The sequence below is a fragment of the Carcharhinus amblyrhynchos genome, chromosome 30, assembly GCF_965287045.1.
Source record: "Carcharhinus amblyrhynchos chromosome 30, sCarAmb.v2.hapA, whole genome shotgun sequence".
NCBI lineage: Eukaryota > Metazoa > Chordata > Chondrichthyes > Carcharhiniformes > Carcharhinidae > Carcharhinus > Carcharhinus amblyrhynchos.
The window spans coordinates 11,170,127-11,183,476 of NC_137353.1; the positions used below are offsets into that span (position 1 = coordinate 11,170,127).

Here is a 13,350-nt window from a genome sequence, read left to right on the forward strand (position 1 = left end):
GTGTGTGATAGCAACTGAAGGCAACTTTGAATTTCTATGAGATGCTCTTCTTGCTACCTTGTTTTTTTCTATTCCCTTCAGTGCCTTCCATACAGACAGAAAAGCTGTCATCAAGGCTGAGGTTTCAGAAGAATTAGGAGAGCATTGTGAAACGGAAGTTGAATTTAGTTTAGATGGCCTGCTTTATTATGAGAGAGGGTGGGGGCAAAGGGAATAGAAAGGCTCAGGGAACCTCATAGGACGTGAAGGAATGACAGAGATTATTCAACCTGAGGACATGAAATGTGTCATCGAAATGTAAGTCATTTTGCCTTTCACAAAGATTTTGAAGAAACAGACTTCTTTTGTAATGTCTAGTATAAATTTAATAAGAAGTCTCACAACACCAGGTTAAAGTCCAACAGGTTTATTTGATAGTAAAAGCCACTAGCTTTCAGAGCACTGCCCCTTCATCAGGTGGGCCATGAGATTTTTGCTACCAAATAAACCTGTTGGACTTTAACCTGGTGTTGTGAGACTACTTACTGTGTTTACCCCAATCCAACGCTGGCATTTCCACATCATAGTGGAAATTTGCCACAGGAAGTGGCTTCATCCTTCCGGTGTCTTTGATCACTGATAGTAAAAATGCAAAAAAGATCAAATCTTTTCAGTTGAGGTGCTGCACAGTAAGTCCTTCATTTTCTGGTACAGTTACTGGTTCAAGTCTTTCTCGGGTCCACATCTCAGTTGACCTTTCACTTGAGTCCCATGTTCAGCAATGCTGTGAACCAGTGAATATTCCATATGTCATTGCTATAGATGGGTTGGAATGGAATGGCTGGGTAACAGATAAGAGCTCAAGAAATCAAGTCATCCTCTTCTTTTTATTCTTGAATTGTTTGCCCAAAGGCACAGTAACATCATCTCCACCATGATTGGGCAAGGAGAAAGGTCCTAAATCCACCCCAAGTCGAAACCAGTATTGGACCCTGTGCTATTGGCACCAATCTGGTCCATCTCAGCTGTCCAGCTAACTGAGCCAACTGGCACCTTTTACAGACAGTTGTAACTTGGAGTTATGGATAGTGATGGTAAAGGCTCCAATTTCTTCCCATCACAAGGCTGACAAAGAAGGCCAACGGTTCTTAACCCCTGCCATTGGCCTGTGTTGGAAGGATATGCAACACATTATGAAATCGCACCTTTGTGGCCATCAAGTCCTGGAGTGGGGCTTGAAAATGAATCTTTTGGCTCAGGAGTAGGGATGCTGCTCACTGTGCCACAAGATGACACACAGCAGGTCTAGCAAAAAGATTGCACACGATGCAGCCAATGGTCTATGTGTAAGCCCTTCCCCTTCTTACAGCTTTCAGCAGCAGTCATACTATTTCTCCTTTATGGGTGTCCACCTATGGCCTGACCAGCTGTGGGATATGGTTAAACCTAGATACAATTCTGCCCTTTCTGTTATTCAGGCTTTCCAACCTTTCTGTAACAAGTGAAGTAGCCCATTTAAGATTTAGTGAAGTAGAATCATTGCTCCTGTTTTCTTTTCTCTTATGAAGGAAGAAATTGCGGGGTAATGGCAAAAGAGCAAGGGAATGGAATTAATTGGATGGGTCTTTCGAAGAGTTAGCATGGACTCAGTGGGCCAAGTAGTATTGTAGAAATTAAGAGCTCATTCTTTGGGAAATTGCAGGTACAGTCTCTGGTGTGGAATGTGGTAGCATTCCTGAGTGTGATCCTTGAATGAAAAGTCAGCTGGAATTATTAACATGTGTAAGAACATACAATTTAGGAGGAGGAGTGAGCCATTCAGCTCCTTGAGGGGAAACATTGGCTCAGTATCCACCTTGGCAAGTCCCCGGACGCACCTTTCATTCTATCTGCTAAATTCCAATGGCTATAGGGCTGGCCTGTCCAAAGTTTTGTCAAAATAATCCCCATCCCATGTCTCACTGAGTGAAGTAAGGACAGCAAAACTGTGCATAGTATTCTAGATGTGGGCTCAGCAATGCCATGTACAACTGTATCAAAACACCCCCACTTTAACGTTACAGTTGTGCTGCAATAAATGACGACATCCCATTTGCCTTTCTAATCACTTGCTGTACCTGTACGTTAAAATTTTGTGATTCATGTACCAGGACATCCAGATCCCTCTCTACCTCAGAGTTCTTTAATCTCTATTTAAATAATATATTGTTTTTCTATTCTTCCCACCAAAGTGGACACATTAACATTTTCTCACATTTTACTCCATTTATCAATTTTCTGTCCACTTGTTTAACTTATCCAAATCCCTTTGCAAACTTCTTATATCCTCTACACTTTCCTATCAATCTTTGTGTCATCAGCAAACTTAGCAGTTAGAAACCTGAATAATTTTGCTCCAGAAAATAAGAAGACTCACCTAATTAAAACTCGGCCTCTCTGGTGTAGCAAAGATCACACCACCAGCAGTGAGTGCAGTATCCTAGGTTAGAAATAGTACATGTTAAATGCTGTCTCATATTTGCTGTATGTATGGGGTCCTGGCCTACTGTGTATTTTCAGCATGTTTTGTAAAGTTCTGACTTTATGCTTCAGCTGTTCTTATCTCGACAGGCATGACACCTCTTTTTTAACAATTGCAGGATCATGCGTCCCGATGATGCCAACATTGCAGGCAATGTCCATGGAGGGACAATATTGAAAATGATAGAAGAGGCTGGAGTCATCATTAGTACCAGACACTGCAACAGGCAGAATGAGGTAAGTTTTGATGAATCATATATGTAAACTACCAGACATCCAGAGCTTTGTTGACATTGATTTAATTTGATAAGTGCTGACAAACTGGTGGTGACTCCTTGAACACTGACTCCCCATTGGCATATATGTGGGGAAAACAGAGTGAGAAGAGATCCCATAATTAAGTTGAGAATGCCTGGGTTAAAATACCTGTCTTTCTGCTAAATGCGGTGCTGCCAGATATTGATTCCTGTCAAGTATGAGAGTTTGGGTTTATAGAAGATGCAAAAGGATGGATGCTGTATAATTGGTAATGAGCGAACAGATTGCATTATACTTTTATTTCTGTGCTAAGATCCATTGGTTTCAAGAGTTTCTAGCTTTGACCTTGCACCAGGAGGTAAAATAGCCAAGTGAATTTTATTTGTTAGGAGCAGTAGCTGCAGCCTGGTAAAATGATTTAGTCTCCTCTCTCTATTGTTTGTGTTTCCAACAAATGGATAGATTGAGATAATGAGAGGTATTGTAAGAACAAGTTTGTATTTGCATTGCACTCTTAGCATACCTCTCAGTTAAGGTATCAACTCAATTAATTTGCATTGTAAATGTTGATTTGTAAATAAATACAAGCCATTTTGTGAGTAGCATTTTGTCAGAAACTGCAATAAGATGAATGACTGGCTAATCTATTTGTGGTGGTACTGGTTGAGTGCAAAATATTGTCTGGATTGCTGAAGCCCTCTTTGCTCTCCTTGAAACAATGGGAACTTTAACATTCATCTGATACTCAGAGCAGGCACCCCAAGTTCTCAGTTTAATACCTTGTGTAAGGATAGCATCAGTCCTTGAGTACTGGATGATGACTTGTCACCATAGATACTGTTTTCCAGTCCTCCATGTGGATCTTCAAAATCCAACCTTCTGTATCAGAAACATGCCGGCCACTCACTGAACCAAGCTGCTGTGGTGGGCCTATCAATAGTTCTTCTGGATTTCAGGTTTTTAAAATGTCTTGGAAGGAAGCAAGTGTGACAAAGTCTGTGTCACTGAGCATCTGGTTGTGAGGCAGAGGCCCGCGAGATGGGTGGAGTCAGTTCTATTCTGTCTTGTTTCTGAAGAGGAATTCTGGAATGGGGAGAAAAAATATAACTTCAAATAGTAAATAAGCATGTTTGGGAACTACAGTTTAATCCAGCACTATCCTGTCAGCTCTTAGACTAAGTTGTACTTTGCCATGAATTTCCTAAACTATTAAATTCAAATTGCTTTAATGGTTTTTATTTATGGCAGTGTTACAGACTTTGTTATTTGGCTGCTAACTTAAACTCTTTCCAAGTAATGGTTCAGTGTGATAAAACCAAAGGACAGACTCAGATCCACTTAAACAACTTCCATTTATTTAACATTTTAGGTACCAAGCTCAAACTCACAGCAATTGCAACACTTTTACTCTTTCACTGAACATTAATTCTAGTCCTTTAGCTGAAAACAGATACTGCCTGGTTTAGAATGAAATGGCCAGGTCAGTTCCTGATGTAGATTCCACTCTCGTGGTCCTTCTCTGAATTTGTTCCTTCAGGGCACCCTTGCGACAGTTGATCTCTGAGTTATCGCTAAAGACAAAAAACTGAAACATGCCTTTTATCCCCAAACTGTCCCAATCTTCCAGAAGGTACTCTGGACTCAGCCAATGGTGTAACCAGAAACACATTATTTTACCAGGCTAGTGGGGTTACTCACAGACAATTCCATAATGCTTAGTTTAAATTGCATGTAGGTCACATGGCCTCGACCCATATATGGCTGTAGCTCTGATGTGTCTAGCTTAATTCAAACAACTATCCTATTTGGTCAATATAGGAAGTCAGGTCATAGCCCACAAGCCAGGTCAGAGCTTGAAGCAACTTTACAGCGTGCATCTGTGTTTGATTATAACTTCACCAAAAATCCAAGCATACTTGACTCAGTCATAATTCCTCTTGCAGTTAATATTGCCATTATTGTTGTTATCATCACTATTGTAGTAATCGTTCCTCTCTCTGACCACAATTTATATTTTATATGAGGCAAATTGTCACAGCCCCAGGATATTGCTGCATGAGCTCTTTAAAGCACCATCCTAGGACAAATTCTCTTCAGCTGCTTGACCAATGACTTCACCTTCATTGTAAGTTCAGAAGTAGGACAGTTTGATGATTACATTGTTTTCAGATTCATTGGAAATCCCTCAAATAATGAAGCAATTCATGTTTGATTGCAGCCAGACCTGGATGACATTAGGGCTTGGTTTGATAAATGGCAAGTAACATTTGTGCCGGACAGTGGCCATCTCCAACAAGAGACAATCAACCATCTCCTTTTGACAGTCAATAACATTGCAAAGTGCAATGATACCCAGCACCATCTCATCCCCTATTGCTAAATTGGATAAGCAGAAATTTCTTCCTATTAAACCGTGAGAAGACTTTGTTTTAATTCATTCGTGGGGCATGGGCATCACTGGCTGGCTAACATTTGTTGCCCTTGACTGAGAGGATTGCAAGGCCATTTCAGAGGGCGGTTGAGAGTCAGTCACATTGCTGTGACTCTGGAGTCACATGTAGGCCAGACCAGGTAAGGACAGCAGATTTCCTTCCCTAATGGACATTAGTGAACCAGATTTCCAGACAATTGACAATGGTTTCATGGTCATCAATAGATTCTAAAAATCCAGATATTTTTTATTGAATTTGAGTTCCGCCATCTACCATCGCAGGATTCAAACTCGGGTGCCCAGAACATTAGGTAAATTTCCGGATTAATAATCTAGCGATAATACCACTAGGCCATCACCTCCTCTGATTGAAGCTGTTGTTTTCCAAACCCCCTCAATCCTATTCCATAATTACTGACTTCATCCTTTTCCCTGATAGAAGGTAGTTGCAGGCCAATGAGTCTTATATCTGTGCTAGGAAATAGAACATAGAACATAGAAAAACAACAGCACAAACAGGCCCTTCTGCCCACAAATTGTGCTAAACATATCTCTACCTACTAGGCTTACCTATAACCCTTTATCTTACTGAGTCCCATGTACTCATCCAAAAGGATCTTAAAAGACCCTATCGAATCTGCCTCCACCACCTCTGCCGGCAGCCGATTCCACGCACCCACCACCCTCTGAGTGAAAAACTTACCCCTGACATCTCCTCTGTACCTACTCCCCAGCACCCTAAACTTGTGTCCTCTTGTGGCAGCCATTTCAGCCCTGGGAAAAAGCCTCTGAGAATCCACTCGATCAATACCTCTCGACATCTTATACACCTCTGTCAGGTCACCAGTCATCCTTCATCTCTCTAAGGAGAAAAGACTGAGCTCTCTCAACCTATCCTCATAAGGCATGCCACCCAATCCAGGCAACACCCTTGTAAATCTCCTCTGCACCCTTTCTATGGCTTCCACATCCTTCCTGTAATGAGGTGACAGAACTGAGCACAGTAAATATTTGAAAGAATTCTAAGGGACAGAATTTATCTGCACTTGGAGATACAAAGATTAATTAAGGTTATTCAGCGTGGCTTTGACAGCAGGAGATCATGTCTAACAAACTTGATTGAATTTTTCAAGGAGGTGACCAGATGTGTGATTAAGGCAGTGTAGTTGATGTAGTATACCTACACTTCAATGAGGACTTTGACACAAAAATAAATGGGGAGGAGGATAGCCTTAGATTACAGGATGCTATAGATGGACTGCTCAGATGGGCAGAATATTGGAAAATGGAATTTAACCCAGAAAAGTGTGAGGTGATGCATTTTGGAAGGACTAACAAGGCATGGGAATAAAGAATGAATGGTAGGATGCTATGAAGGCAGAGGATCAGAGGAATCTCTAGGTACATGTCCAAAACTCCCTGAAGGCAGTAGGACAGGTGGATAGGTGGTTAAGAAGGCATGTGGAATACTTGCCTTTATTATCTGAGGCATAGACTATAAGAGCAGGGAACTTAAGTTTGAGCTGTATAAAACACTCGTTCGGCCCCAGCTAAAGTTCTGTCTGCAATTCTGGTCACCATACTTCAGGAAGGATGTGATTGCACCTTCTAGGGAGGGCGCAGAGGAAATTCACCAGGATATTGCCTGGGCTGGAGCATTTCAGCTGTGAGGAGAGGCTGGATAGGCTGGGCTTGTTTTCCTTGGAGCAGAGAAGGCTGAGGAGGGAGCCTCATCGAAGTGGACAAAATTATGAGGAATATAGATAGGAAGAAACTTTTCCCCTTAGTACAGGGGCCAGTAACAAGGGGGCATAGATTTAAAATAAGAAGCAGGAGATTCAGAGGGGATTTATGGAAAAATGTTTTCATCTGCAGGGTGATTGGAATCCAGAACTCACTGACTGAAAGACTGGTAGAGGCAGGAACCCTCACAACATTTAAGGAGCACTTAGATGAATACTTGAAATGCTGTAGCATACTAGGCTACAGACCAAGTGCTGGAAAAATGGGATTAGAATTGATGGGTGTTTGGTAGCCAGCACAGACAGGGTGGCCTGAAGAGTCTCTTCTTGTGCTGTAAAACTCCATGACAGTCTGACTAAAGCCAGTCTGTTTGCAGCAGATTACATTTGATCCTGAGATGAGCTTCTGATTTCCTGCTTGTGTCATCTCTACGATCACTTTTTTAATAAGAACATAAGAAATAGGAGCGGGAGTAGGCCATCTTGCCCCTCAAACCTGCCCTGCCATTCAATAAGATCATGGCTGATCTGAAAGTAGATCAGTTCCATTTACTCACCTGCTCCCCATAACCTTTAATTCCCTTATTGATCAGAAATCTATCTACCTGTGACTTAAACATATTCAGTGAGGTAGCCTCCGCTGCTTCAATAGGCAGAGAATTCCAGAGATTCACTACCCTGTGAGAGAAGAAGTTCCTCCTCAACTCTGTTCTAAACTGACTCCCCCTTATTTTGAGGCTGTGCCCTCTAGTTCTTGTTTCCTTTCTAAGTGGAAAGAGTCTCTCTGCCTCTACCCTATCTAGCCCCGTCATTATCTTATATGTCTCTATAAGATCACCCCTCAGCCTTCTAAACTCCAACGAGTACAGGCCCAATCTATTCAATCTCACGTCATAAGCTAACCCCCCCATCTCCAGTATCAACCTGGTGAATCTTCCCTGTACTCCCTCCAAGGCCAATATATCCTTCCACAAATAAGGGGACCAAAACTGCACACAGTCCTCCAGTTGTGGCCTCACCAGTACCTTATACAATTGCAGCAAGACCTCCCTGCTTTTATATTCCATCCCCCTTGCGATGAAGGCCAACATTCCATTTGCCTTCTTGATCACCTGTTGCACTCGCAGACTGAGTTTTTGCGATTCATGCGCAAGGACCCCCAGGTCCCCCTGCACAGTAGCATGTTGTAATTTATCACCATTTAAATAATAGTCCATTTTACTATTATTCCTTCCAAAGTGGATAACCTCACACTTGCCAATGTTATGCTTGATCTGCCAAATCCTCGCCCGCTCACTCAGCCTATCTAAATCTCTCTGCACACTTTCTGTGTCCTCCACGCAGTTTGCTTTCCCACTCATCTTCGTGTCATCTGCAAACTTTGTTACCCTACACTCAGTCCCCTCCTCCAGATCATATATGTATATGGCGAACAGTTGAGGCCCCAGCACCAATCCCTGCGGCGTGCCACTAGTCACCAACTGCCAACCAGAAAAGCACCCATTTATTCCAACTCTCTGCTTCCTGTTAGATAGCCAATCCTCAATCCACGCTAACACCTTACCACCCAACTTCGTGTACCTTAATCTTCTGCAGCAACCTTTTGTGAGGCACCTTATCGAATGCCTTCTGGAAATCTAAAAACACCACATCCACTGGTTCCTCTCTGTCAACTGCATCTCATTGCTCGACTTTGCCCCATCACAGTTCATCTGATGCTGAAAACCTCATCCATGCCTTTGCTGCTTCTAGATTCAACAATTCCAGCGTGTCCCATCTGATTTTTCTATCCTCTGTAAACTTGAGATCGCCCAAAACTCAGCTGCCTGGTTTTAACTCGCAGCAAGTCATGTTCTCCTATCACCCCTCACCCCTGTGTTTGTTGACTTCCATTGGCACCTGATCAAGCAACATCTTGATTTAAAAGTTCTCAACCTTGCTTTCAAATTCCTCCATGGTCTTGGCCCTCCTTATCTCTGTAATCCCTTCCAACCTAACACTTCTGTGAGAGAAATGCGCTTCTTTAATTTCGGCCTTTTAAGTATTCCTGATCATAATTGCTCCACCAATGGTGACTGGGCCTTCAGTTGCCTAAGACCTAAGCTCTGGAATTTCCTCCTCACATCTTGCCACTTCTCTACCTTGCTTTCCTCCTTGAAGAGACTTTTTAAAATGTACCTCTTTGATCAAGCCAATGGTCATCTAACCTAATATATTTTTATGTGATTCAGTGTCATACTTAATTATAGAATTATAAAATCCCTGTAGTGCAGAAGGCGGCCATTTGGCCCACTGAGTCTGCACTGACTCTGTGACAGAATATGTTACCCAGGCCTTCCCCATGCCATATTCCCATAACCCCCACACATCTACCATGCTAATCCATCTAACCTACACATCATGGTTACTAAGGGACAATTTACGATGGCCAATCTATCTAATCTGCATATCAAAGAACTAAGAAGATGACAGGGCCTTGCATCTTTGGACTTTGTTTGATAATGCTGTAATGAGGTGTCTTGGTACGTGTCATTAAATTCAAGGGGCTATATATAAGCATAAATTGTTGTTACAGTTACCAATTCCATGATCATCAACATCATGAGGGATTGCCATTGACCTGAAACTCAACTTGACTGACCAACTAAATGGTATAGCAATTAGCGCAGGTCAGTGGCTGGGAGTTATCTGCTGACTCCTTAAATGTTCTTCACCATTTACAAGAGACAAGTCAGGAGTGTGATGGAATACTGTCCACTTGCTTGGATGAATACAGCTGCAGCACTCAAGAAACAGGGCACTATCAAAAAAGAAACATTACATTTGATTGACAGCTCATCTATCACCTTAAACATTCACTCCCTCTGCCACTGCTATATAAAGTGACTGCAATGTACACTGTTGGCAAAATGTATTACAGTATTTCACCACAGCTTCTTTGGCAGCATCTTCCAAGTCCACAACCTCTGCCACCTAGAATAGCAGATGCATGCAAACACCAGTATCTTTGTTCTCCTTCAAGTCTAACATCAAGCTGAGTTGGACAAATATTGTTGTCCCTTCAATATTGTTGGGCAGCACAGTAGCACAGTGGTTAGCGCTGCTGCTTCACAGCTCCAGGGACTTGGGTTCGATTCCCGGCTCGAGTCACTGTCTGTGTGGAGTTTGCACATTCTCCTCATGTCTGCAGGGGTTTCCCCCGGGTGCTCCGGTTTCCTCCCACAGTCCAAAAATGTGCGAGTTTGGTTTGATTGGCCATGCTAAAATTGTCTCTTAGTGTCCTGAGGTGCGTCCTGTCAAGGAATTAGTGGGTAAAATATGTAGGGGTATGGGGGTAGGGCCATTGTGGTTGGTGCAGACTGGATGGGTCGAATGGCCTCTTTCTGTACTGTGGAGTTTCTATGATTTCTATGATTTTATAATGGAATCAAAATTTCAGAATTCCCTACCAAAAAGCATTATGGGAGTACTTGAACCACACGGACTGCAGCCGTTCAGAAGCCTCACCACCAGCTTCTCAAGGATAACTAAGCATTGGCAATAAATGTCCATCTTTCTCGCAATGCCCATAACCTGGGAATGAATTTGAAAAAAAAATTACTAAAGCAGGAACTGACGTATGTAGAGTTTGTTACAGCTGTTCGATTGTAGGCTGAATTTCATCTTCAGTCCAACGCTCATCATATTTCAGTACCAATTGTGGGTAGGTCTGTACAGTGGCACCCAGAATGGAGAAGGAAGTGAACTGTAATGACTCAGGAGGTTTACAGGCAAAATGTCAGACACAGGGAGTCTTTGGGTCACCGCAGACATGGAATTATCTCTCATTTGCTCGCTCGGTCTCCCTTGCTGTCCCTCAATATGTTTCTTTCTATCTATAAAATGTCAATCTAATGTTAGTAACAGTGTAGATGCTGCTGTACTGTTTTTATTGGTAGTGTGAGGCTGCAGGAAAAACATTGTGGGGCTGTTGTGTGGAAATAGTGATATCTTGCACAATAACAATCCTCCTCCTTTCCTGAATTGAATTTCTGTGACTTTATAAATGCTGATATGACTTAGATTGACACCTGAAATTGGGGGGATGTTAAATATATCAGGACAACTGTTTTGTGTAGTAATATCATGCTAATACTTGAGTTTCTTTTGCTGAAGTCTCTTGTGTTGTTGGATAAACTCATTATTCCATGGGAACGTTGTAATATATATATAAACATATTATTTATTAACCATAATATTTATTAACCATAATATTTATTAAACATATCATTCATTAAACAGATTGGGGTGGCACGGTGTTAGCGCTGCTGCCTCACAGTGCCCGAGATACAGGTTCAATTTCCAGCTTGGGTCACTATGTGGATTTCCTCCAGGTGCTCCGGTTTCCTCCCACCATTCGAAAGACGTGCTGGTTAGGTGCATTGGTCACGCTAAATTTTCCCTCAGTGTTCCCAAATAGGTGCTGGAGTGTGGCAACTAGAGGATTTTCACAGTAACTTCATTGCAGTGTTAATGTAAGCCTACTTGTGACAGTAATAAGTAAATCTTATTTTATTCTATTAACATCTTGGGAGTTACCGCTGACCAGAAAATGAAATGGACCAACCATGTAACTATTGTGGCCTCAAGTGCAGTGCAGAGGCTGGGAATTCTGCAAAGAGTAACTAACCTCTTGACTCCCCAAAGCCTGTCCACCATTTTCAAGGCACAAGTCAGGAGTGTGATGGAATATTCTGCACATGTTTGGATGAGTTCTGCTCCTATGCGATTTTCAGAATGAATCTCCCACACTGTCTGGATCACAAACTGCCCTGACGTGAATCATGCTAAAAATCAGTGGGCAGGGGTCTATTCCTGCTGGAGAGGCCGACAGCATAGCACTGAATGGGTCACTGCGTGTGTGCCGATCTGTCAGTGCTGAGATTGGCGCATGCGCAGTACTCTGTACTGTCGGGCTCTCACTCGCTAGCCAGCTTGATTGTTGGCCAGCCCTGTGAACCCTGTATCACTGCCCCTCTGACCACACCGACCACCCCACCCCCAAAGTGTGGGAGATTCAGTTTGGAAAGCCAGTGGGAATTACTCCAGTTTTTACGCAAATTTGACACTTAGAATTTTTTTGGGAGAATCGCTCCTATCCTTTTGGTTGCACCAGGCATTCCTGTAACTGCTCTAAGTGAGTAACCCAATTTTAGAATCAATTAGTGCAGAGTGGCAGAGGGACGCCTCCCCAAAAGCCCCATCATTAGGCCCTACCCCCTTGGCCCTGCCTGATGCCTAATGGGCATTGTCAAGGTGTCCCCTTGGGCATTGCTACTTTGCCCCTTGGGCAGCATTGGGGGCCAGGGTGGCACTGCCAAGATGGCAGTGCCCTGGGGTCACTCCCTTATGCCTGACTCTCTGGGGGGTGCACGGGGGCGGAGAGGCTGGCAGGCCTGGAGACTTCAGTTCTGGTCCAGGTAATTATATATAAATATATTAAAATGCTAATTCAAATGAATTATATAGCTCCGTGCCAATTACCGGAAATCCGGCTGCCGGAGATTTGCGGAAGCTGTAGCGCCCACCGGGAGCCCACTAACCTGCCTCCATTTGAGTTGGAGAATTGCCCCCAGTGTGGCAAAGTGGCAGAACAGTAAATGTTGACTTCTGGGGTTAGAGTAGGATTAGGCAATTATTTTGGGCAGGAGGGCTTTTTAAAAGGTTTTGTTGAGCTGGTGAAGGCCGCATACATGAATTACGTTAACAACTACCATTAAATTTTGTTATAACAAACATTGTACAAAGAACTTTTGTGTCACTGCTGCATTCAGTAAGAGTAACAATTATTAATATGCTGATGAATATATGATACAGGTTTATTCAAAACTGATCTCAGCTGTTGCTGTTATGTCATAAAACTCATTACTCATCAAATGTAAAATTTTGTAAAAAATGTTTCTGGTTATGAACTTTCAGAAGATATTTTAATAGCTGCAGGAAAGAAACAATTCGTATACCAACAATCGATATCGAATATTTTAATTTTATTTTGAAGAATTTTTTTTATGGAAGCAATGACATAACAGTTCAAAACATATTCTTATATTTGAAAGTTAGGTTAAAGAAAAATCTCACCAAATAGGAAGAATGAAGGATCTGATGTGTATTAATCCAAGAATAAAAGACAGACACCTGTAGAGTAAAGGGTTAACATCAGGAGCTCCTGATACTGATGTGACTAGTGATGTTACCATAATGCAAAGCTTTATGATTAAGTGACCAAGATCTGGAGGGAAGCAGTATTACAACCTTGTGTAAAGTCACCAAGCTGTACGTAGATCTGTAAATTAACAAGAATAATTTTTATTAATAACAGTCTATGGTAGCATTCTTACAGGCTCTGAGCTCAGAACAAAATATGGTGGCAGCATGAAGAGT

The 13,350-nt window shown here is 42.3% G+C and overlaps 1 protein-coding gene across 3 annotated transcripts in view; it reads left to right on the top strand.

Moving 5' to 3' along the window:
• acot7 (acyl-CoA thioesterase 7) overlaps window positions 1-13,350 on the top strand; it is a 281,598-nt gene that overhangs the window by 23,595 nt on the left and 244,653 nt on the right. For all 3 annotated transcript variants that reach the window (XM_080214973.1, XM_080214974.1, XM_080214972.1), the window contains exon 2: window positions 2,619-2,736. In XM_080214973.1, coding sequence (XP_080071099.1) covers window positions 2,619-2,736 — 118 coding nt within the window. The remainder of the gene's footprint in view (window positions 1-2,618; window positions 2,737-13,350) is intronic.